Source organism: Engraulis encrasicolus, chromosome 13 (genome assembly GCF_034702125.1).
Source record: "Engraulis encrasicolus isolate BLACKSEA-1 chromosome 13, IST_EnEncr_1.0, whole genome shotgun sequence".
Taxonomy (NCBI): domain Eukaryota; kingdom Metazoa; phylum Chordata; class Actinopteri; order Clupeiformes; family Engraulidae; genus Engraulis; species Engraulis encrasicolus.
In genome coordinates this window covers 20,496,221-20,522,587 of record NC_085869.1, presented here as the reverse complement: position 1 = coordinate 20,522,587, position 26,367 = coordinate 20,496,221, and the positions used below count along the sequence as shown (strand labels likewise).

Sequence of the window (26,367 nt, the reverse complement as noted above, 5' to 3'; positions counted from 1 at the left end):
TCGGAAAGTCACGCCACCAAGCCTGGCTCTTTGGTATACCATAGCGGTCATAACACACATTTTGTTGCCCCGAAGACCTGGGTTTGAAGCCGTGCGGGCCAACTCTTCACTACTAATGGTATCAGACGTGGGATGACTTAATTAAATCAATTAAACCTTTAATCCTACCTAGAGCCCCTTTAAGTTGTTTTGGCGTTTTCAGAATCAGGTCCCAGGGGGGCGCTGTGGCACAGCGCTCTAAGCCCCCCACATTTGGGCTTACATTGCCCACGGGGACCCTGGTTCGAGTCCGGCCGGGGTCATACCCCGGCCCTGCCCCATCTCTCTCTCCCAACCATTTCCTGTCTACTCTCACACTGTCCTATAATAATAAAGGCCAAAAAGCCCCCCAAAAAATACTTTAAAAAAAAATAATCAGGTCCCAGTTGTATGGACAGTCATTTCGATTTTTTTCTTCTATCCACCATGTAATAATTGTTCACATAATTGTCCCTACTAATGATATAAAAATTGCCTAAAACAGAATACTGGTGATAATAAACATTGACTAAAAACACAACCTTAACTGATATTTAGAAATATAATTAACTCCCCTAAACATAATTAGCTCCACTGTACTATACTAAATAACTGGGTCATTGAACTTTGTCTATTATATACCGAGTCTAGTATCCATCCATAGCAGTCAGGATATTTTAATAATGTCCAATATTTTTTTTCTAAGATGTCATGTTATGCATACTATTATTTTATTTTTTTTCAGAACACTCACCAGAAGCAGAATCTGAGGGTGTCCAATCAATGCCAGGGCAGTGGAGAGCTTCCGGCGAGTTCCACAACTGTAGCTTTCTGAGATGTTGTTTCTATGGTACTCGAGCTCCAGCTTTCTCAGCAGATAATTCACCACCTGAAAAGGTTATAAAATAGATAAATGTACTGTACATGGGATGCGCAAGAAAGAGTCAAATGTTACGGTACCAGTCAGTTTAAAACCTGATCAATAAATAGATGAGCCAGCAGAGACGAGGTTGAGGTCAAGGTGAATTCTGATATTAAATGAATGAATGACTGTGAATATCTTCTTCGCTCTTCATAACTAGTGCAGATATTCCAATCTGCAGAGTACCACCTCAGGGATAGTCAGATATGCTACTTAAAAAAAACAATAAAAAGAAAAAAAGGAAAAAAGAGCTATAAAGGCCACATTCGGTGTCTTTTCAAGAAATAAAATCAAACAGAGTAGAGATGTAGCACTCCATGTCCGTATGTATGGACATGATACTGTATGTACTATGGGCAAGATGTCTTCAAATGTTGACTGGAGCAGACGTTGCAAAAATGACCTTTTATGTAATCATTCGTCTGAACATTGTCTACCCACAATTAAACAATTCCTGTGTGATTCTCAGGGAGTGACAGCTTTACAATAGTATTTGCGTTTCCTGAGGACAGGTCTACAAATACGTCAGCTAAAAATAAGTGTAGTTATGTAGTCAGACATGTCTGTCCCGCCATTCCCCATTGCAGTCTGACAAAGTGTTGTCCCGTATTGTCACTGTGTTATTTGCATTGTGGTCTTCAGGTTGAGTGAGGATGTCAGAGCTGTAAGGTTGCAACACTCGCCTGCGTGGTGCCATTTATGCAAAGGGGCCACCATGAGAACGTTTTACAAGGAAAAGTAAATAGTTTCTTTCTTTTTCAGAGGAGATGATGTGGAATTCTCTCATTTTAAAACAATTAAAATTCATATTTAATATTCTAATGACATTTTAAAAAAATAATAATTTTACATTACAATTACATTTTTAAAACTCCTTTCTCCCGTTTTTGTACGGGAGAAAACTCCCAGTGAATCCAAATGAAAATCCAAGTAAAGTCCAATAAACAGGCTTCCCATAATCCTTTGATAATGGAAGATTAATTAACTGAGCCATTAATAAATATGGGCCAATGAACCTGCCTGCTACATGTCAGATCTAGCAATCTGGCCACTGAACATGTGCACACACACACACACACACACACACACACACACACACACACACACACACACACACACACACGCACACAAATACACATGCAAAAACGCACACATACACACACACACACACACACACACACACACACACACACACACACACATAGAAACCTATCCAAAAGTCAGCTCCCTGGTGTTCTTAATGCACTGATCATGTTGAAAATGGAAGCAGCTAACCCTTGTGAGACACTTGCCAGTCCAAATGTAAGGAAGAGAAATCTTGGCACTAAAAGCGTAACAAACAAATCCCAGCCCTCCTTCAAGACGTCTTTGAGCTAACCACAGTAAATGGTGGAGGATAATGACTTGTGCCTACAGAGGCTACAACCAGATACAGAAGCCAGTATTTGAAAAGTTTTGTTGCAAAACGACGTATCCATCATTTTTTTACTTTTGCATTTTGTTATTGGAAATGATGACTTAAACCTATATAAAATGCATTTTACAATGCAATGCAATGGAATGCCTAATACAAAAACGTCAATTTCCAAAAATGGATATAAGTTATTTTGAAATTAACCTCTTCATTTGCACTTATACTGTAATCGTCGGGAACCCATTTTGTCAACGCTGGGAAGCCTGTTTCTTGGAATCCTGGAGCATTCTTGTGTGTATCGTATAGACTCTGAGTCTGTTAAATAAAGTTTCTACATTCCGAGTTTGCCACGGGTACTGTCTACAACCAAGTGCTTCATGGAGTGTGTGTGTGCAAGTGCATCATGGTGTACTGTAGTTAGTGTTGTATCAGCGTGTTCATACTCTGTCCATTTCCCGCCTGGATATTCCACGGATCCTGGAGTAGAAGTACAAGTGCTCCTCTCCGGTCAGGAGGTCATCGAGGGCGTCCACCTGAGGGCAGTAGCCGATGTTGATGCCCTTCTGGCGGCAGTCCATTATGTCCACCATACGCCTACGAGGAGAGGTGGCAAAGGTTGAGAAGAACCCACCAGCACATTATGGGTGCGTTCCAATATGCGACCTTGCCTCCTCCACTTGTGCATGTGGCCTCATACCAGGAAGTAATATGTCATGATGACATCACTGACAATAGCATTATATTTCAATTTGCAAACTGGATGGTGAATGAAAAACAGTCCCCCAAAAATTGTTGTGGCTAGACTGACAGCTGGGAAACTTTATTGTTTTCTCCACGGAGGAGGGGCCAGGAGGCGGGGTGAGGGCACAAACACAAGTGGAGGACGCAAGGTTGCATATTTGAATGCACCCCATCTCTACGTAGTCTCACCCACTATTTACAGTTCATGTGGAGGTCACATGTACATAGGCCTAAGTTAAGTTACAAAACACAACACGGGCAAATAGGCCCAACGGGCTCTGCACTAGTACTGTATATTTACAGTGGTAAAGCCAGCTATGTGGCAAAAAAAAACATAAAACGTGGCAAATATGTAAGTTGTTAAGAAGCAAAACTGTGATTTGTTTTACTTACCCATCCCAGTCCTGGATCTGAACATTTCCACCAGTAGGGCTGATGTCTCCAGTCAGCATTTTAAAGGTGGTTGTCTTTCCGGCTCCGTTGACACCCAGAAGTCCAAAGCACTGAAAAAAATTAGTCAAATTTAGTCAAATGTTTAAGTCTAATACAGGCACAATTGGCCTCTTCAACACTAATGGCACTTCAACAATTCCCTGTACACAGTATGTATAGCACAATTCCGTCACCTCCTGTCTTTGGAACATGGAATGAGTGATTTATTTTTGGGATAATCTCTTTTCCTTGATACCATCTGAACATACCTCTCCAGCTGGAATGCCCACAGACAGCTTCTTGACAGCCTGCACCTTCTTGCTGAGGTGGTGGTAGGTTTTGGTCAGCTGGTTCAACTGCAGCACATCTGAACTGGCGGCCCCACTGTCCACTCGCCTGTGCTCTGCCACCACGTCCTCATCCTCATCCCCGGACGCCCTCTGGGGCACGGGCCTCCTGCGGCAGAACAACTTCCTATGGAGACAGAGAGAGACATAGAGAGAAATGGAAAAGGGTCATCACTCCATCACCCGAATGTGAAAACAATGCATGTGGTTAGGTCTGTCAGGTTTTATTTATACAGTAAAGGCATTCTACAAATTCTCGACAGGCCAAAATTAAACAACACAAAAAATTCCTATTTACTGCTAATACATTACTTTAATATGCCTTTTTATAAATGCATTCTACAATTTCACGAGAGCGTAAAATAAACCAAAACCAAAACCAATTCCCTGCTTATAGTTTAATATTCAGTGATGCGATTTCCCAGAACACCACCCACAACTAACCTGACTTTACGCATCAGCCACTTGTTGAGCAGCAGACGCAGCGTGAACGCCAGGACCCCCTGGACGAACAGGGACAAGAACATCCAGCCGAGCATGTCTGTTCCAAACGGATCCTTGTACGCGTCCACCCCGTAGACCTTGAGGATCTGGATCTGGATGTCCACCCGAGCCAGCTCCATCAGCCCGTTGCCAAAGCTGAACTGGGGGAAGATGAGGAAGACGCTGTTCAGGGTCTGGTAGACCGCTTGGATGCTCTGTGGGGAGAAAGAAAGAAGCACAAAGAGGGAAAAAAACAAAGAAAGGTTAAAGAAAATCCGTCTTTGAAGCAGTTTCACGTTTCAATGTCCAAGTGTTTGATCTGTTTATAAATGTGAATTGCATCAGCTTTTGTTCTTTTGTTTCAGACTAGCTCGTATAAGTCGAATCTCAGGGATCAGCAGTGGTTTAGTCTATGTAGAACACAAGTTTACGCAGTATACCCACTAGCAAAAATAGTAGACTTCAGTATACCCACCTAAAATGTTCCGTATATCCACTTAAAGCTCTATATCCTTGCAGTGAGGTTTAGATTCACCCTAAAATGCACTAGAATGCAGGAAATTGCATCAGATGTTCATAATGGTTCTCCCTGCCTCTGAAATATTTCCTTCCTTTCACGGCCCCCGAGGGGCCCTGACCCCTAGTTTAAGAACTAATGCCAAAACATACAGTATATCCACTACAACAGTGCTTCCCAAACTTTTTCCCATGACGTACCTCTTGGAGCACCTCATGTCCATCCGCTTACCCTCCCCCCCCCAAACAAAAGCGCTGCATCCACAGACTGACGCGCATTGATAAAGCGTTTCCTGCATTCGCATTTATTCGATTTTTCCCTCACCTACTACATAGTAAAGTGCTGGGACTGATTTCTAGGTCACTTTTTTATTGTATTAGGCCTACGTTGCCACTATTCTTTGCCATTTGATTTTTTTTTCTTCCTGCATTTTTTTTTTTTTAAATTCCAAATCTTCTCCCGTACCCCTTGCAATGACGTCGCGTACCCCTAGGGGTACGCATACCCTAGTTTGGGAAACACTGCACTACAACAAAGTGGACTACACCACTGGGGACCATTAGTACAGCCTTGATGTCTTCTCACTGTACCTCATCGTGTTGGTTGAGTTGACCCAGGAAGTAGACGATGGCGGTGGAGATGATGGTGTTGACGCTGATGAAGAGGTTGATGCACACGTAGCTGATGAAGGCCATCTCTGCATCCTTGAAGACTGCTGTCAGGAGGTACATCCAAGGGAAGGTGGCAAACCTGTGTAGGAAATAATGGACTTCAATGTACTGTACAGTATGTAGTATATAGTGTTCTCATAGCAGGTTGAACAAGCAAACTCGCTACGATGACTCAAGCTCATGAAATTCACACACACACATACACACACACACACACACACACACACACACACACACACACACACACACACACACACACACACACACATACACACACACACACACACACAGTTGTAACTTCAGCGAGAATTTTCCCCAAAGTTATTGACTGAACTTCCCAGGAGTAGAAACAATCCGGAATAAAGCTTTGAGAGCCAAAAGCGTGGCCTCTGAGAGATAAATGACTTCATCTATTTCCTGGTGGTGAGGCATTTTGCTCCCGTTCCTCCTCCTCCCCCTCCTCTGCCAAATGATCTGCTTTTTTATTCATTACTCTTGGTGATTGGGGTGGAGGGGGTCAACGGAGAGAATGTGCTTCAGCCAGAGTGAAGAGGGTGGTGGTGGCACACTTGGGGAGGGACTGGGGAAGGAGTGTACGGTGTGTGTGTGTGTGCGTGTGTGTGTGAGAGAGAGAGAGAGAGAGGGAGAGAGAGAGAGATGTGGAGTGATGTTCTCACTAGGCCCAGGCTCTTGAGACAGACACGCGGCAAGACGGACAGGCAGGACGGAGCGCCTAAGTGAGAAGCATTAAGCATGCTCAGGCGAAAGCCGACGGCCATCCTGTGTGGTGTGGTGTTATTTACGACCAACCGATGAGGTGCTGCAGGATGAATGGGATGCAGTGGCGCGGAGCTGCCCCCACCCCCACATCCACTACCACCCCCACCTCAACAGGGCAGTGCCCTTCTCTGCTCCCGGTAACACAGAGGCTCCTGGGGGCTGAAAAGAGAGCGAGCGAGCGGTAGGAAACCCTGCTTTTCCTTTCTAACCCCCCCTATCCTCTGGTGTGCATCACAGCACGGAGCACCGAGTGTAAATCTCTGCTTGGCAGTGCTCCGGCGAGCGTCTCTCATGACTTTAAATTTTAATGCCGTCAGGGTCGGGATGAACCTATCAGCAGCCTTGTCTCTGTGCAGGGAAGGCACTGAAAGGTGTACTTACTTACTTCCTTGCTCGCTTGCAGCTAGCTACATCAGATCTCAACTGGATGGTGGTGATTCATGAAAAAATAGAGAAACAAACTAGTTTGCTGTTCTCCTTTTAAATGGTAAAGTGGCAGCTTTTTGCTGTATTAGCATTGCTATTTTTGGCATCTGGCCAAACAAACAGCAGTGTACTGTACATCTTGCTATGAATGTAAAAGGCCAGTCAGCATAACGCATTGTCTGAACAGCAGGAGGGGGGGTAGAATCCTGCTCTTTGACAACAATGATGTTATTTCACAGATGCGTACGAAGACTGACAAGCTGGAGGGGGGCGTGGGGGGTGGTTCTGAAAAGAAAACCGGACCCGTTTTCTCAGAATGGAAGCCGAACAATAGGGGCTAGCAGTGGGATGTGGCTGTCCAACCAAGGCACTGAAGAAGGAGTCACTTGTGGCCTTGCTTGGGCACAATCCTTGGTGCTGAACGAAAAAGTGACATTTTTAGAGGAAAAATCGTTCATACAGTCCTTTGGATTTTTTCTTTTTATTCATTCACTGGCATATTCCTTCATCAGTGCCTTGCATATGCCAATGAATGAATAAAAAGGAAAGAAGAACTTTAAGAAAACCAAAATTTCAACCAAAAATTACACTTTTTTTGTTCAGCACCAGGGATTGTGCCCAAGCAAGTGCAAACTTTTTCTCCAAAAAAACTAAACGATGAAAGAGTGGTACTGACCCGAACATGATCAGCAGCAGCGTGACCGCCCCCAGGTTCTGGCGCTCGGTGAAGGCGGGCAGCTGGAAGGCGGCAATCATGGCCACGGACAACGCCACGGGCACCATGTAGATGGCCTGCGGAGAGAGAGAAGAAAAAGGAAGGGCACACAAAAGGAAGGGCCTCTCTCTGTTACACACACATCCATCACAATCCTCCAGCTTCGCCCCGTGTCACATAATCTAAAAGGGGGAAAGTCCATGAAGGGAAGATATTTCATATTAACTGCAAAAATATAAGCACACACATAATTAAACCATATATCTTCAAGTTCATGCCCCCTCTGTATAAATCAGCCATTGGTCACAGGGATGAAAAGCTCAATGGACTTGCTGTGTGTGTGTTGATTAATGCTGCCCTCAGCTATTCTCTACTCCAGTGGTTCTTAACCTTTTTCTCTTACAGCACCCTCTTACCTGTGCCAAAGACAAGCCGCGCACCCCCAACCCAAACTTCTACACGTATACACGCACTAAAAAATGATTTACTGTAAGTGATTAATTACAATGATTATTGCTTGAGACATTAATCAAAACCTTAATGACTTTACATGGGGACCAAAACATGTTCAAATTTGTTTTTGATTTGGCCCAATTATAATGTTTGCTATCAGAATTTTGGTCAGAACCTCAACACAAACAAAATGCTGTGCACCCCCTGAAATCTCTGGCGCACCCCCAGGGGATGCCCGCACCCCAGGTTAAGAACCAGGGCTCTACTCTACTATGTGCGTATGTGTGGATAAACAGCTGAAAAGGGAGAATGGAGAAATGTGAAATATGGAAACGCGTCCACGTGGCAGCGTCCTGCATTGACATCATGGGGCTTTACTTACCATGTCATAGATGAAGTTAACGGTCCAGTAGAACGGCTCGCTGATCCCGGAGATATGCTGCAGCCGCTTGGAGCCCGTGTGGTGCTCTTGGACCTCGTAGACCACGAAGCTGGCCGTCATGATGGAGTAGCCCGTCAGGACACACAAGGCCACCAAGGTGTTGACCAGACCCTTCACCCTGCCACGCAAACGCATACATCGGAAAACACATCCGTTATTGACCATGAGACAAAGGATTAGCCGGTAGTTTCTTATTGTGCCGTTGGATTGCTCTCAAGAGGTTTCTCAGGAAGAGAGCAGTTTCAATTCCTTTTTCTTGTTGCATTAAGGACAGTTGTTATGAAAAGGTTGGTGATCAGCTGTATACGTAATGAATTAGGAATGTATTTATAATTTTTGTATTTGACATTTTTTGGTTATTTTCATTGAACATTAATTTTGAAGTAGTCTACAGTACTGCAATAAAAGCCAACCACTGATCAGTACAGATACTGTGAGATGACTTCTGACCGAGATTTTTCATGGTGGCCATTTCTTGTCAGACCCTCACTTACCTACCTATCCATGTGACATCTCATCTGGGACACTATCTACTCTCTTTATCACCACTGGGCGTCTTCGATAACAATAGGTTCATGTACGAAGGAGCAGCCAGACAGAGGGAGTGGCAAGGGAGATAGATGGGGGATGACGCCACACTACGGCGCTTTGTTGTTGAGGCGTGAGGCGTTGTCAGATGAGGACTGAGGTGTTTCACGGATCAGCTACTGTCAGTGAAGGGCAGTGCGTGACAAATAATTCTGAAGAAAAAGATAACATTCCTTTGCATGTACAGTACAGCTTGAGAAAACGTGCAAGGGCAGCCAACCTGCATACTGTACAACAAGATTGCAGCAAGGTTCAAAATGCAGAACTCATGCTTTTGTTTTTTCATCTGTATTCTCTTTTTCATACGTATTGCCATCTGTGACTGCTGATACATGCAGCAAATATCCCAATTTGAAATGGAATATTGGCAATTGCTATCGCGCACAAGCCATGTAAAGTCTTAAATTATTCAGAATGTGGCCATATTTAAGAAATATTCCACTAGCTTAGTGTTCCGTTCAACTTGCTTTGAAGGTGCACTGTGTAGGATTGTGGCCACAGTAGGTATTGCAACTCTGCTGCTAAAAATATTACACAGTGCACCTTTACACCGAATACTGACAATATTCCCTTTGAAACTGGAACTGAAATCCATGCATGCAACTGTTCTCAGTCTCCCTCTCTCCACTCTCCTCCTTCCTCCTCCTCCTCTATTTCTGCTTATTTATCCACCAAAGACCTTCTCAAACCTTATCATACTTGGCTCTGCTCCAAGCTCATCCAAAATGTTTGAGGAGAAAACAATGGTGCTCTCGTACGGCGAGCTGTTTTATATTAAGCACAGCTCAAACAGCCCAACAGGGGATTTAGGCACGCGGGCTATGGATGCTGGAGTGTTGAATCAATTAACCTAGGAACCACCTTGAGAGCAAACAGACATTATATTGGGTCGCTAATCGATATCCCGAGCTGGAGGAAAATCCATTTAAAAAAATCAAATCAGAGTAAATACACAAGTCAGATCGCATTATTTTAACAGGCCTATCAGGCACCGTCAAGACAAGGCTAAGGTTACCTCGCTCTGGAGGCACCACGAGATTAATTCTCAGCTGTTCTCACTGGACTGGACACAGCCTCTGGTTTCAAATACTGTACGAGGTATCACTGTATGGTGCTTCTCTAAGCACTACAATGTGATATAAATACAGTATTTCAGATAAGGTCTCATTCATTTTTTGAGACAGGCTTGAGTCATTTGTTTGTGCTGTATTGACACAAGGGATGTCTAATAGGGAGAGAATTCTAGTCAGTGCTACACTACACCCTACAATGTTCAAGGAATATCTATTCTACGACAAGTTTTCATGAATTTTTAAGAATTGTGTTTTTTGTGAATTGTGTGCCTTGCGTTGTGATTGTGATATTGATACAAGAGATTTTCTGAAAGGGAGAGCGTTCTTACATGGCATCTTCTTCATCCACCTGGCCTGGGTAAGGATGACTGGACACCCCGATTGCTGTGCAAGAGAGAGCCACAAACACAGACGGCATGGTTATGTCACCCTCAGCCCTTCCAAAACACACACACACACACACACACACACACACACACACACACACACACACACACACACACACACACACACACACACACACACACACACACACACACACACACACACACACACACACACACACACACACACAGACACACACAGACACACACGACATGCCCTGCACAAGCACAACAAGACACATCTCCAGCACACAATCTGTTGTTCCCCCCAGCTGCACTGCACCCCCCCCCCCCACCCCCTGAATTTACACTCTCTTTCGAGCCTGAATGAGTTCACCGGCTACATTTGAATGATTGCATTCCCCTTCCCTCCTTCTATTCCTTTATTGACTGCTGGGATTGTATTAATCTTTCCGGCAGGCAGACAGTGAATCTCGGGGCCTGGGCCGTAGCTGGCTGGCTGGCTGAGCTGGCTGGCAGGCGGTGGTGAAATAAGGGGGACTGCTGCAGCTATAGGAAGAGCAGCTATAGCTATAGTGGTTCTCAACCTTTTTTGAACAAACGCCCCCTGGACCTCATCCTAAGCCTCCTAACGCCCCCGTGACCTCACCATAAGCTTCCCAACGCCCCCCTTCGTATTAAAACAATCAAATGAACCAACGCCCCCAATGACAACTAAGCACCACCCCCCTCTCAGCTGTATCCCTCTCAACACCCCCCCCCCCCCCCCCTAGGGCTCCCCAATGCCCCCTGGGGGGGTTGTACCACCCCCGTTGAGAAACACTCAGCTATAGCAAGAGCAGCAGCAGCTCTGCCTAGCGAGCTCCATCCCTCACAATGCAGCTCTCAGCACCGCTAATTAGCATTGCCGTCTATACTCCAGAGCTGTGTGAGCAGGCAGCGAGGAGCTGGCGACGACGGGGAGAGAGAGAGAGGGAGGGGGATAAAACAGGAAGAGACACACTGCCCCCTGCCAGTCGGCGTCAAGACAACCCCAGCCCAGCTCAGTCAGAGAGGCACGCCACCGCACCTCACCGCACCGCTCGGCTCGGCTCGGCACGGCACAGCACCGGGGAGAAAGCTCCAGAGAGAGAGAGCAGAGGCAGCCGCCTCGTGATGCCTGCCGTCAATCTATTCTCGGCTCCTAGCCACGCGGTCGTTAGCGACACAGACTCGGAGCGACGCAGACAGGATCATTTAGATGCAGCTCGCTTCCTAGACATGACTGGAGGTCCACACCTCCTCCTCCCACCCTGCCCCCTGCCCCCCACCCCACCGGTCACTGACGGGTTTATTAATGCAAACAAGGCGTAGGGGAGGGACGGCAACAGGGGCCATTGACTCACAGTACTGCCTGTGGTCCTTGTCAGCTGGCAGCCTGGATCGCAGGATGAAATTGTTCAGGCTGTTTAGGTAGGCTGGCATGGTGTGGTGGCCCTCAGGGTTGTACCAGACCTGGACGCAGGGAACAGACAGGTGAGAATAGTATAGACATACAACACACAACGCCAAACAGACACACATGCGCGAACAAACACACAGGCACACGGATGCACAACACGTACGCACGCGCGCACACACACACGCACAAACACACACATGCATGAACGCGCACTTACACACACACGCGCGCGCGTGCGCACACACACACACACACACACACACTCATAAACACACACACACGCACACACAGTCATAATAAATTCTGAGACGGTACCACTACCCAAGTCCATACTAAGGTTTTCTAGAGGAATTCCATTATTGATTGCATGACTTTTAATGGCAATATAAAACATTAGACACAGCCCGATATATGCACAGGGAAAAAAAAAAATCTAATTTAATGGGTGTTCCCTACGGACCCGGCGCAATACAACTGGCTTAATGACTCTGGATACGCCCCATTTTTCAATTGCCGAGTCACAGCGTTAATATAAATCACCGCAAGTAACCGTAAAGCACTGCTGCTGCTGGAGAGGGAATGGGCTCCTACCTTGGTTAGCGTCCTGTTCTTAGGCACGTCATACAAATCCATTTTCAGGTCTGGAGGCAAAGGCTTTCCGAAGGACCATCCACCATACCTGCAGGAGAGAGCAGAGGAGGGGGGGGGGGGGGGGAGAATCAAGTTATTGGATGGAGCGCCTTAACCAGAGATGCCAAATTTGATTTTTGCTGGGGGCACGTTGACTTAATTTAAGCATATTGCGGGAGATATTCTCTGTCGTGCTTAAGGCAACTCTGCTCTCCTAGTAAACAAAACAACAACAACGGTGGATGATGGACAGGAGCGCTCACTTAGGATGCGCAAGCCCTGTCTTAGGCTCCTACAATGCATTATATTTTAATGTGCATTCCACATTTATATATATTTTAAGCCTGTCTCATTAAGTCATAAATAATATACAGATACTGTGTGTCCTGACCACATAAGGTGATGGGGAGGATTTCAGTTTGTGGTCTGCTTAGCAGTAGTGACAAATACAATTTATGTTATCTAAAAAAGTAAAACTCTATATAGTACGCATATGTTAGTATAGTGAAAGCTGTAAAAGACCAACTGAGAAACTCCAACTCCCGTTGTCATTGTGACATAGCACTACACAGCACACGAGTGCACACTACACACAGCACACAACAAAATTGCATTTATGCCTCACCTGTGAAAGGTGGCAGACCCCAATGGCGCCCAAAAGGGAGCAGTGCGGCGGGACTGTACCATGCTCAGGGTACAGTCATGGAGGAGGATGGGGGAGAGAGCACTGCTTAATTACTCCCCCCACCAACCTGACAGGACAGGGGTCGAACCGGCAACCTTTGGGCTACAAGTCTGACGCACTAACCACATACCCATGACTGCCCTATAGTATAGTTGTGTAGCTTCAATAAAGTGTGTATAGTTTCGCTTGGGATGATAATTATGTGGGACTCATATACATTTCATTGCTGCTTTGTATTTACCTGTTCCTGACGTAGTCATTGGCAGTGGACAGCAGGTAGTTTTCCACATCTAATCCAGTCACGTTGTACACAATTTGAGACGAGGGGTTCCGCATATGAGGAGGTTGATAGTTGTCACGCTCGCAGACCTAGTCAAGGACAATACAATTCAATTAATTACAGCACATACCTGTACAATTACAGATATCATTTCAGTTAGAGGGACAGTTTGCCTGTCCATGGCGGGATTGCATTAGATCAGGGATGGGCAACTTTTATGATGAGGAGGGCCAAATTGTTTTCATCGACATCATTGGAGGGCCACATGACCACGAATCTGACTCTAACGCGCAGTTTGAGGTGGAGTTTGTTGCTTACTGACTGCCGATATTGTTTGGAAGGAATAGGAGTGTTCTCTATCAGCCAACAGTATAATTACAATGATTTAGAAGAGATTCTAAAAATATATCTTGTCTTTTTTAAGTTATGTATTATCTATGGGCCACACTGAGGGAGGAGGAGGGCTGCACGTGGCCCACGGGCCTCCAGTTGCCCATCCCTGCATTAGATGCTCATTGACACTCCCTGTGCTGGTAAAGGATTTGAACCTGCAACCTGTTCGATCCCAAGAAGCAAGATAGAGGACCAGCTTCCAATCCATTACTCCTCAGATAGCCCTAATTAATCCCCAGTAGGGTCCACATAACATGTGATCAATACAGAAATGGAATAATGGTCCACTTTGACCGAGTTCTGCTACCAGAGTCCCAATGAAAGAATCACAATTCCACAGTCATTTGGGTCATTCGTGCCATATTACCACCCACTGATATGGTTGAGTGAAGTGAAAAATAACACTCCACAGCACACAAGTGCACACTGTGCACAACGAAATTGCATGTATGCCTCAGCCGTGCAAGGGGGCAGCCCCAAATGGGAGCAGTGTGGCGAGCCGCACTGAATGAATGAATGAGCCACCTCAGTCATGGATGAGGACAGGGGAGAGCACTGGTTAATTACTCCCCCCACCAACTTGGTGGGTCGGGAGTCGAACAGTCAACCTTTGGTCTACAAGTCTGACACCCTAACTGCTTACCCATTACTGGTGTAACTTGGCACCTCACCTGTAGGGCTGTACAATATATCGTATTAATATCGCGATATCAATATTCATCATATATCGTGATATCAATATCAAAATTCATATATCGTGATATTTTGTCATTTGTCATTTGCAACGCTACGGTGCAGTATGGCAGCCAAGGGATTAAGCAAAACGCAGGGGTGGTACATCAGACCTTGCTCTATGTTGAGAAAAATAGACGCCTCTTGAGTCTCGCGCTCTCCTCAAGTCTACATTCACGCAGACTTACTAGACATTATGCTACTAGAAAGCACTAGAAACTAGAAAGCCATTATGCGTGCTACTCCACTACGATAATAGTGGCGGGGGTTGGGAATTTCGTATATATCGCTTAAAATATCGTGATATCAATATTTGCAGAAAATATCGTGATATTGATTTTTTCCAATATCGAGCAACCCTACTCACCTGCTCAGTTTTGGAGCACTTGCAGGAGCTAAATGGCTTCGAGCTGTTTCCTCGACTCGTCCAGGTTTGTGGCTCAGTCTTGGAGTCTATGGCACAAGCCCTGTGGGAAATCAGACACATACATCTTCAGTATTACACATTCAAGGATTCAAGGATTTCTATCATACCAGTGTGAGAGTGTATGATATAAACAGGAATGAGAGCAGGCGATTACTTGTGTAAACAAGTTTGCTGCTCCAAAAGTGTTGCAAAAACATTTCATATCCACAGGACATAATATAAAAACACTACTTTTAAAATATATTTGAAGAAAAGAGAAATAAAGATGTGTGCACACAAAAGGGGCAAAAAACAAAGGTAGGATTAATTTGTTGCCACTCTTTTTGGTGCCCAGAAGTAATGTTTCTGTGTGTGTGTGTGTGTGTGTGTGTGTGTGTGTGTGTGTGTGTGTGTGTGTGTGTGTGTGTGTGTGTGTGTGTGTGTGTGTGTGTGTGTGTGTGTGTGTGTGTGTGTGTGTGCGTGTGTGCGTGTGTGTGTGTGTGTGTGTGTGTGTGTGTGTGTGTGTGTGTGTGTGTGTGTGTGTGTGTGTGTGTGTGTGTGTGTGGAGAACACAGTCAGTCACAATGAGCTGCGCGGTACCCCACGGTACCGCAGGGCAGCCTTGAGCAGAGTGACAGAGTCACACCCAGCAACATCTGTATGCAGTAGGCACTCGGATACTCAGCAGCGGCGCCTCCTCTCACTGAGGCAGGGGTTATCAAGGAGAGAGAGAGAGAGAGAGAGAGAGATGGAGAGAGAGAGAGATGGAGAGAGAGAGAGAGAGAGAGAGAGAGAGAGAGAGAGAGGGAGAGAGAGAGAGAGAGAGATGGAGAGAGGGAGAGAGATGGAGAGAGAGAGAGAGAGAGAGAGAGAGAGAGAGAGAGAGAGAGAGCAAGAGAGAGAGAGAAAGTGGGAGAGAAGGGGGAGAGAGAAGGGAAACGAGAGAGAGAAAGAGAGAGAGAGAGAAAGCGAAGGGAGAGAAGGGAGACAGCTCGATGCCTCTTGTTTTTCTTTTTTCCTTTTTTTCTACGCTGACAATTTTACGGTGCCTCTAAGGTCTGCCTGATGAGTGCCAACACTGATTTGAGTGCCTGTAAGGGGATATCTATCCAATAAACACCATGTGTTTATGGAATACAAATGATCCCTGCCCGTAGCGCCTGGCAATATGGGCTCTTTTTTTATGTGCAGATGGTATGAATAGAGACGTTGGAAGATGGAGAGGCGCTCCTGGGAGGTGTGGAAGAGAGAAAAGACTGGCCAAAGAGATAAAGACAGATAGTGAACGCTACCACTGCACTGATGCAGTTGGTGCATATAGCTGAAGTCGTACAGTACTGTATGGTGGGAATAGGCTGCTGAGCTGCTGAGGTGATTGGTGATACAGGCAGGGAGATACTCACTTGTCCTCTGGATGGTTTGAGCACACATCATCAATACCAGGGTATGACATCATGGTGTCCACCAGTTTGCTGGATTGTGGGTTTTGGTTGCTGCGGGCAAAAAAAAAGAATGGATAATGCAATATGTCTTCCAAGAGATACTAGAATGCTGTATTCGATAAAGTGTGAGGAAATGCAGTGACAGGTGCTTTAACTTCGTCCGAGCGAAAAAGACGCTGTGTTCACAAATATCTTCCCTACACATTGTGCTAAAATACAAGTAGTACATTTTTATTTTGTGGCCGTATTCAGAACTGTCAGTGGGAAAATTCAGATTAAAACACTTCTTAAATTCTGTCAGACAACTGCTGCCCCTGCTACTGAAACACTTGCAGTAAGCTACAACACTTGCTTAATACTTCAGACTTAAACCCATTGAAGAATATAATTTTCGTAGTTTGAAGTATTTTCAAAATGTATGCTACCCAAACACCCAAATTTCATGAATATTTACAGGTAATTAACTAATATTTGGTCTGACCAAAGTACACTACGTTTTACAGCCAAAGATGTCAAATAATGGTAATTCATGATGGTGGCCAAGATCCACCTTTTCATGTATGAGAAGTGCAAATTTCATGTGATAATGAATAATTAGAAATTGATGGCTGTTCCGTACTACTGACATGAAGAAGGTGTACTGCTCGCCGGTATGGTATAGTATTTAAACACTAACACATTACATATTTAGAGACTTCTTTAGGGGATTTCAACACTACACACAACATAATGTATTTAGAGACTTCTTCCGATGTTGGCTGCCCCGTACTGACCTGAAGAAGGCGTACTGCTCGCCGGTGTGGTACAGTCCGGGTGAGATCTGCATCTCGGGGAAGGTTTGCAGGTTGCTCTTGATGGAGCCCAGGCCCATGGCAGCGATGACGAAGAGGACGGGCAGGATGACCTGGGAGAACATGCCCTTCCAGTCGCGCCGCGAGTGGTGCACGCGCTTCATCACCATGGCCACCACCTGCTGCCAGAGCAGGGCCAGACCACGCACCGTCGACGTGCCCGTCAGGCCTGGAGGAGGAGGAGGAGGAGGGAGAGAGAGAGAGAGAGAGAGAGAGAGAGAGAGAGAGAGAGAGAGAGAGAGAAAGATGAAGACCAAAAAAGGTTGACAACATACATTTGAATTAATGAAGGAATTCAAGAGGGGTTTGCAGACAATGAAGAAGGCCAAAGGGGTTGACAAGATATGTACATGTGTGTGTAGTTCATGAATGAATAAATGAATGAATGAATGAATGAATGAATGAATGAATGAATGAATGAATGAATGAATGAATGAATGAATGAATGAATGAATGAATGAATGAATGAATGAATTAAATAGGGTTTTGCAGAAAGTGAAGAGGACCACAGAGGTTGACAAGGTACATCCATGTAGTGCGCCGCAAAGTGTTAAACAGTCCGTGAAAATCTGCTGCTCAAAGGGGTAGTATAAAGTGCTTTTCGGATCACAGAGCAGGAAAAGTGCTACTTGGTGAAGTGGGTGAGATACATGTACTGTAAAATGGTTCTTAAAAGCAGGGAAGGCTCTCACTGGCTTTGTCTCCAAAGCTGAAGCTGCTTTCCGAGAGGTCGTCGGGCAGGCTATCTCGCGAGGCGGCCTTGTCAAGCACAGACTCAGAGATGGACCAGGGCGTGTCCTTCTTGTCATCGTCGCCGTCCTTCGTCAGCTGCAGGAACACCTGGGAAGATGAAAGCTCATGTTTGAATTGGGGCGGGTATTGGCAAAGTGTTCACGATTCAATGCGCATCACGATACACGTGCCACGATGCGATTCAATCACGATGCATTGTGATTCATGTACTATCGCAATATTTACTTCATTATAAAAATACAGTTTATTTGCCAGTTGCTGTGTAGTATTCATAAGTCAATGTATTTTATTTAAGCATTTTAGCATTGGGAGAGTGTTGCCATTACAACCGGAATATTAATAACTACTCCAGTGGCAAATTCAATGTAATTATTGTTTAAATCGATGCAGCATATTGTGAAAATAAGTATTGCGATTCATTGTTATGAATCGATGAGGTATATCACGAAAATGCGTATCGCAATGCATTGTCATGGTGATTTTTTTGCACACACATATGTTTGAATGTGCGCCTTTTTCACTAAAACTATAAAACTATTTGCATACTCTAATATGTTGCCAGAACGCCTTTAGCTTTGATTATGCAACACATTTGTCATGCCATTCTTTCGATGTGTGTCTGCAAGGTCAATGAAGATTAATTTTCATCCAGTGTTGAATTAAATTTTTCACTTAGATTATGTATTGCTGATCGTTTGAATGTGCAAGGCTTTTTCCACCACATCCCACAGATTCTCAATGGGGTTATGGTCTGGATGCTGTGATTGCCTATCCATGAGTGAAAATGATGGTACATGCTCCTTGAAGCACCCTGCTGCAGAGAGTTCATTCTCGTGTCTACACGACCATGTCAATAGACATCCTGTGGTTATGGAAAAGATTCTTTGCATTTTCTTTTGCATTTGCATTTGCACTTATTGTTCTGTATATTTCCTGTGCACTTTGTATCTGCTAGTGATGCTGGCTATGACTATGTCCTCGTTTGAAAGTCGCTTTGGTTATAAAGTGTCTGCCAAATGAAATGCAATGTAATGTAATGTAAGTCTGATCAAGAAGGGTGAAGTCATTGTTATCAGCAATCACTTAAACATAGCTCTAGGTTCAGCAACAGTACTGGATGTACTTTAATAATGAGGCCAGCTGATTATAGTGAATTACCAGTTGCATTCCATCATTTTTTTCTTTGCTGATGACATTGCCATTTTCCAATGTTACAATGCCAGGATTCATTGGGCTCAATTGGGCTCATTTTGAAAGTGTGTTTCGGGGTGCATAGTAAGACATCATTTTCACTCATGGATTTCCCACCGCTGAGTCCAACTATTGGCATGTGCTGGAGAAGGCTTTGCATAGTGGAAAGGCTCTGTTATCATCAATGCAAGCTCTTGTTGAAATAAAATGAATGCAACACTGGATGGAAATAGGTCTTGTGAACTTGCAAACTCTTATCGAAAAACATTCTACTGCAAAGTGTGCCATGACCAAAGATAAAGGTGTTCCAACAACATATTAGAGAGTGAGAGAAAAAACCCTTAAATGCTACTCTAATTATAGAATGACCCATACATGATATGATATGATATGATATGATATGATATGATATGATATGATATGATATGATATGATATGATATGATATGATATATGATATTGTCACAGCCTATTATATGAATGCAGCATGTTTGTGTGTGTGTACGCATGTGTGTGGACATTCGTCTGTGTATCCTTGCAGGCATGAGCATGCACGCGCTTGTGTGTGTGTGTGTGTGTGTGTGTGTGTGGGTGTGTGTGTGTGTGTGTGTGTGTGTGTGTGTGTGTGTGTGTGTGTGTGTGTGTGTGTGTGTGTGTGTGTGTGTGTGTGTGTGTGGTGTGTGTGTGTGTGTCTGTGTGTGTGTGTGTGTGTGTGTGTGTGTGTGTGTGTGTGTGTGTGTGTGTGTGTGTGTGTGTGTGTGTGTGTGTGTGTGTGCACGCATACTGTACATTTGTCTGCTTGTTTGTGTTTATAAAAGTCTATGTGCCTGCATGTGTGACCCCATTTCTGTGAGTTTCATCATCTCTCCTTCTCCCTTTCCCTTTCCCTTTCCCTTTCCCTCTCCTTCTCCCTCTCCCTCTCTACTTCTCCTCCCTCTCCTCCTCCCCCTCTCCCTCTCCCTCTCCCTCTCTCCTCCCTCTCTCCTGGTCTCACCTCCTCCAGGGTGGTGTCTGAGATGCCGTAGCATCCCAGCTGCAGGGTGTCCAGGTTCTGGTCCAGGCTGGTGAGCAGGGCTCGGTAGGAGGCCGCGTTCTGGGAGCTGTAGGGGGGCAGGCTGTACACCACGTCGCCCACCTCCCCCTCCTTCATGCGCGCCTCGGGCAAGTAGGACTGGATGAAGGCCTTCAGCTCCGCACTGTCAAACTGCTCCTCCGAGTCGGGGCTCAGCACCTGGTCAGGGAGAGAGCGAGGAAGGGAGGGAGAGATAGAGAGAGAGAGAGGGAGAGAGAGAGGGGAGAGAGAGAGGAAGGGGAAAAGAGAAAGAGAGAGAGCGAGAGAGATAGTGAGAGAGAGAGAGAGAGAGAGAGAGAGAGAGAGAGAGAGAAAGAGAGAGAGAGAGAGAGAGAGAGAGAGAGACAGAGAGGGAGGGAGGGAAGGAGAGGGAGGGAAGGAGAGGGAGGGAAGGAGAGAAAGAGAGAGAGGAAGAGAGGGAGAGAAAGAGAAAGACAGAGAAATACAGAGAGAGACAAGGGGGTAGAGAGGGCAGGGAAAGGTTGGCTGACATTAACACGCTGTGCAAAGCGCTGGGTGTTTCACAGAGTACATAGGGATTGGAAAAGGGCAGCAACTAGCTGTCTTTTTGACGTTTTTCAGTGAGGGGTCTACTGTGCGCAGTAGTAGTAGTAGTAGTAGTAGTACGGCACTGCACTGTACTGCACCTTCTTGGTGAGCGTCAGGTTGTAGCCCTGAGCGAGCTTGTCTTTGAGGTAGAAGGGCGAGCCACAGCACTTGAGGCCTCCGCGCTCCATGAAGGCGATGCGGTCACTCAGGACCTCGGCCTCGTCCAGATGGTGGGTGGACAGGATGATGGTGCGATCTGAGGGCAGACAGATATCAGTTCAGTTCAACTTTATTGGTTCCCGAAGGTAAACTGGGCTTGCAGTTTAAAAAGAAAGATGGCTGTGTCCTTACATAAAAAAACACAAGGACATTTGACTTATAACATACAACATGCAAGGGGCGGAACTGCAGTGGTGGAGCACAACACTTCATACACCCACTGCAGGACCGTGGCAGAAGAGACGCCACACTATTGGCACAGCTAAAGTGCAAAAGACATTGTTGCAAATAAATAAGTAAACCTGAAAGTTTTAGTTCGTCTTACATATTGTTTAGGAAAGTAATTGCAGCTGGGACTAAACTTCTTTTGAATCTATTGGTTCTGTAACCAGGAACTACCAGTTTTCATCCAGAGGACGTCTCGGACATGACAAGAAAATGAAAGAGTTTTGTTGCAAAACGACGTAAGCGCCATTTTTTTACTTTTGCATTTTATTATTGGAAATTACAATGATGTTCAGACGTCCTATCATCTACCCTGTATGTGTTAATACTTGCCATTCAAATATTTTGAGAACATACTTTTTAAATCTATAAAATGCATTTCGCAATGCATAATGCAATGCAATGCCCATTACAAAAATGTCAATTCCCCAAAATGTTCCAAAATGGATATACGCCAGTAACTTGGCTTGTGACTATCTCCAAAATGTGAAGGTCCAAAAAGAAGGTTCCTTGTTGAAAGTGGTAGTCAGAATGATCCGAGGCACACTGCCCTGATTTTTGCCCTGATGAAGACTGATTGTAGTCGAAACGCGTAGGCGTTATCCATTAAAATAAAGGATTTTTAACTTTTTTCACTAAGATCAGTGTGCCTCGGATCATTCTGACTACCACTTTCAACAAGGAACCTTCTTTTTGGACCTTCACATTTTGGAGATAGTCACAAGCCAAGTTACTGAAGTTATCATGTCCTTTCTGAAGAGCACCTGATTCTTTTACAAGCAATTGACCCAACGCAGCACTCTCCTTTTCCTCTTTTTTGGATATAGGCCATTTTGCAACAAAGCTCCTCACCCCCAGTCAGATGCGTTGATATGAACCTAATGGGCTTGTTTGTTTCCACTTATTGCCAGTTCAGCAGCTGGCTACATCGTGGTCAATGCAACCCCTGGGCTTGCAAAGCTTACGGACAGAAGTAGTGATATAACAGTTTGGTGGGCTAGGCTAGGCTTTGTAAGCTTCCAGATGGTGAGTGGAGAGGATGATTGTTGTGTGATCTAAGAGCAGAAATAGAGAAGCATCCAGATACACATGACGCTAAAGGCTTTGACGACCTCACAAATAGAGTTATTCATAGGTAATTAACGACTTAAAAAAGAGATATACAGAAACACAACACAAGGAATATCATGCTTTACTGTACTATACCCTCCCAAACAATTCAAAAAATCTCAAACAGTGTTGACTATCTCTATGGATCATAATTAAACAGTAGTAGCGAGTGGAGCTGAGCGTTGCAGATAGCCATCGCCCTTTACTTTACTACATCTGTTGTGGGATTCCTAACCGCGCCGCTTTCTCCCTTTGCAGCGGCAAGCACACCTTGGAAAAAAAATCCATTTCCCCTTAATTAAATTCCAAATGGAAAGCCAGGAGCCTGATAAGAACAAAGTGTACACACCACCTCACCCCACCCACCCGGTCCCACCGTACCCTCATACCTCGGCAAACACAAACACACACACACACACACACACACACACACACACACACACACACACACACCCCACACACACGCACGCACACACAAATAATACATACACGCGCACACACACGCACACAATCAAACACATACGCACACAAAGGTACACCCCCCCACACACACGCACCCCCCCCCCCACACACACACACACACACACACACACACACACACACACACACACACACACACACACACACACACACACACACACACACACACACACACACACACACACACACACACACACCAACTGTACACACACACACCCACCCCTTGACTGCCAGGCTCCACAGTCAGGAGTCTTAAATGTATTCCCCTCGTCTGGCTGTGCGTATAATAAGCAGTAGGAGAGGATGACTGCATGGCTGGATGGCTGACTGGGGTTTGGAGTGGAGCCAAGCCAGTGGAGCTCACCTCTTCCCACCTCCCCAAACACAACACACAGCACCCATGCACTCACGCATTCGCCCACACACATACACAGAGACACACAGACACACACACACACACACATACACACACAGACGCACGCAAGCACGTACATTACGGACACACAGGTGGGGTCTGGAGCAGAGCCAGAACTTGCACTCACTCTACTTGCACTCACACACACACGCACTCACACACACTCGCACACACACACACACACACACACACACACACACACACACACACACACACACACACACACACACACACACACACACACACACACACACACACACACACACACACACACACACACACACACACACACACACAAACACACACAAACACATACACACAACCCCAGAGCCAGTCAGTACCTGTGAAGGAGTGGCAGGCAGGCAGGCATGCATTTGTGTGTGTGCCTATTGTAGGCAGGCCTGATATGACAGGCTCAGGCAGGCGGGCGGTCCACTCACCGCTCTTGTGCTGCAGGATGATGTCCCAGATGCTGCGTCGGGAGCAGGGGTCAACGCCCGTGGTGGGCTCGTCCAGCACCACCAGCCTGGAGCCTCCGATGAACGCGATGGAGATGGAGAGCTTACGCTTCATGCCGCCCGACAGGGTGCACGCCCGCTTGTGGCGGTGGGCGTACATGCCTGTCTCCTGCAGGATGCTGGAGGATAAAAAAACAACAGCAGTCAGAGATAGCAACCTGGCCAATGCTAGATGGACATAATGATGTGTTTTTGGCGCCACCCGCAGGTAATGTAAAAGACTGTGGGCGGACACACAAACAGACAGACAGACAGGGGCATTGCAATAATTGGCCAAACCCCCTGGGGGGCAGGAAAATATAGTGGTCTGGGGTGTTAACACTTTGTGTGCTGGGTAAAGAGACTGGGGAATTCGCAAAACAATGACAAAATTGCTACCGTTAATGATTAAAATGTTACATATCCCAAAGCAAACTGAAAGTTTTCAATTATATAAATGGCACGCATACATGCCTGTTTTCCTGAAGGATTCTGGAGGGTAAGGTATAGGGAGATAGGTGTGCTGGTTAAAGAGACTGGGGTATTTGCAGAATAATTGAAATTATTCTGAGAGGCAATAATTATGTAATCTTCACTTTTAATTGTGGAGAGCTTTTGCAGAAAGTTTGTTTAAAAAGCCAGGTGGCCCGAGGTGCAGTGGGACGAGGAGAAACTTATTATGCATTTTTACATCTAAGAGGAGACCTTGTGTGTAGCCCACTGTTGTCTACCTTAACAGCAGACTGTTAATTCTAACATGTTTGAATTGAGTTGGACGTGGAGCTCAAAGATGTAATATTATGTATAATTTTTTCATATGCAATCCTTTTTCATATGATTAAGATGTGACTTTACTGACCTGCGCACTTGCTCGTTCAGTTCTGCCTTTGACCAGTGGGGTGATTTGATCTGGCCGTACAAGAGCAGATGTTCCTTGGCCGTCAGGTCATCAAAGAGGACATCGTACTGCATACACACGCCCAGGTCGCGGCGGATATCATCGATGTTGGCCTGCATATCTCGCCCGTACACATCGATGGAACCAGAGGTGGGGCCAAACAACCCAGTCAGCAGAGACCTGCACATTAATAATGTGAGAGCTATGAAACAACCAGTGCACGCAATGTGTTTTTTTCCATATTGGTGCATTTCTAAATGAAGGCAGATAAATGAATGAGCGTTGAGTTCTTGTTTCTTTGTTATGTTATTCCCACATTGGCAAGGACTTAACAGCTCATCACTTCATTAATAGTGACAAACATGATGAATGGTGGTACATTTACTAAACCACATTACAGATATTTCTTCATGTCCCGCATGTTCTTGTAAAATGCCTTCCATGTATGCAGTTTATAGTACTCAGCATATGGTAATAGCACTCATGCTTACAGTAATTAAGGTAAAGAAATGAGAAAACTACAGAAAATATGCAGTAAGAATTTGGATCAGTGAGCGACTGTGCGTACATGGTGGTGGTCTTTCCGGCTCCGTTGTGTCCCAGCAGTGTGGTGACATGTCCCTCGTAGAAGGCCAGGTTGAGGTTGTGGATGGCGTGCCTCCTGCCATAGGTTTTGGTCAGGCCATGTAGAGCCACCCCGACGGGCATGTCAGGGAACTCCTCCTCTTGCTCAGGGAACATGCCGTTTCCTACAGCACATGAGGATTACAAAATCAGTTACTATTGGTCTGGGAGGTAAGGAGACAGTAGACACGGTGCACAGAGGGATTGTTTTGAGTGAATGACACACAGAGAGAGATAGAGAGAGAGGGAGAGAGAGAGAGAGAGAGAGAGAGAGAGAGAGAGAGAGAGAGAGAGAGAGAGAGAGAGAGAGAGAGAGAGAGAGAGAGAGAGAGAGAGAATTGAGCATAGTTACATACTGTACTACAAACATGGATTATCACATTTCAAATTCGGCTTGGAATTTGGTTTAAAACAAGCTCCAAACATTCCGTTTACATGTGTGAAACAGCGTCCAGAAACCAGAATATTCCCAAACCATGGTCACATTTGGAATGAAAAAAGAGTTTACATGACGCAAACCGAATACAGCCACCATTCCATGTGAAATTCTGAATATTCCTCGCACATAACTGTGGTAATTGTTTGAACTTCCCATTAATGGATCGTTACCTTTGTTTTTGTTGTATCCTGGGTCCTTTTGCATGATGTTGGCGAAAAACAGGCCTTTGGCGGATTTTTTGGAGGTCGTCTGACACCCAAACAGGTCACGCCAGAAAGACGGCATAACTGGGAAATACCAGGGTGCTGGAATCCCATATTTGCCTGAAGGAGAATCACAAATGGACAACAGAACGATTTTTCACATTTCAGTGATGTCTCAACTCAAGCGCCAGAGCAAAAATGTCTTGTTTACCTTAGGGGGGAAAAGAGTACAACCAGTTTATCTGGTCTCTAACATGAGATCTAACATGACATTTAAATACATGAGGGCACAATCACCAATAACTGAGAGACATGGAAAAATGTATCATCAACATTTGAAAGTCTATAAATGGCTTGTATTTAAATGTATGTATGTAAAAGGCTGTATGCTGTTATATAAAAAAATCAAGTACATCAAGTTGACATAAAAAACTTGAACAATGCAGAGCAAGTGTTTTATAGTGATG

The 26,367-nt window shown here is 45.3% G+C and overlaps 1 protein-coding gene across 1 annotated transcript in view; it reads right to left on the bottom strand.

Annotated features, from left to right (window-relative positions):
- abca12 (ATP-binding cassette, sub-family A (ABC1), member 12) overlaps positions 1-26,367 on the bottom strand; it is an 80,933-nt gene that overhangs the window by 4,198 nt on the left and 50,368 nt on the right. The window contains exons 49-70 of the mRNA XM_063213426.1: positions 25,868-26,020; positions 25,203-25,383; positions 24,596-24,814; positions 23,680-23,876; positions 20,889-21,046; positions 20,164-20,400; positions 17,919-18,066; positions 17,149-17,395; positions 16,337-16,426; positions 14,895-14,994; positions 13,364-13,491; positions 12,399-12,486; positions 11,752-11,860; positions 10,352-10,406; positions 8,302-8,479; positions 7,428-7,543; positions 5,465-5,624; positions 4,319-4,572; positions 3,797-4,001; positions 3,489-3,598; positions 2,798-2,948; positions 773-907 (exon numbers count right to left, since the gene is read on the bottom strand). Of these exons, the coding sequence (XP_063069496.1) occupies positions 773-907; positions 2,798-2,948; positions 3,489-3,598; positions 3,797-4,001; positions 4,319-4,572; positions 5,465-5,624; positions 7,428-7,543; positions 8,302-8,479; positions 10,352-10,406; positions 11,752-11,860; positions 12,399-12,486; positions 13,364-13,491; positions 14,895-14,994; positions 16,337-16,426; positions 17,149-17,395; positions 17,919-18,066; positions 20,164-20,400; positions 20,889-21,046; positions 23,680-23,876; positions 24,596-24,814; positions 25,203-25,383; positions 25,868-26,020 (3,419 nt within the window). The remainder of the gene's footprint in view (positions 1-772; positions 908-2,797; positions 2,949-3,488; positions 3,599-3,796; positions 4,002-4,318; positions 4,573-5,464; positions 5,625-7,427; positions 7,544-8,301; positions 8,480-10,351; positions 10,407-11,751; positions 11,861-12,398; positions 12,487-13,363; positions 13,492-14,894; positions 14,995-16,336; positions 16,427-17,148; positions 17,396-17,918; positions 18,067-20,163; positions 20,401-20,888; positions 21,047-23,679; positions 23,877-24,595; positions 24,815-25,202; positions 25,384-25,867; positions 26,021-26,367) is intronic.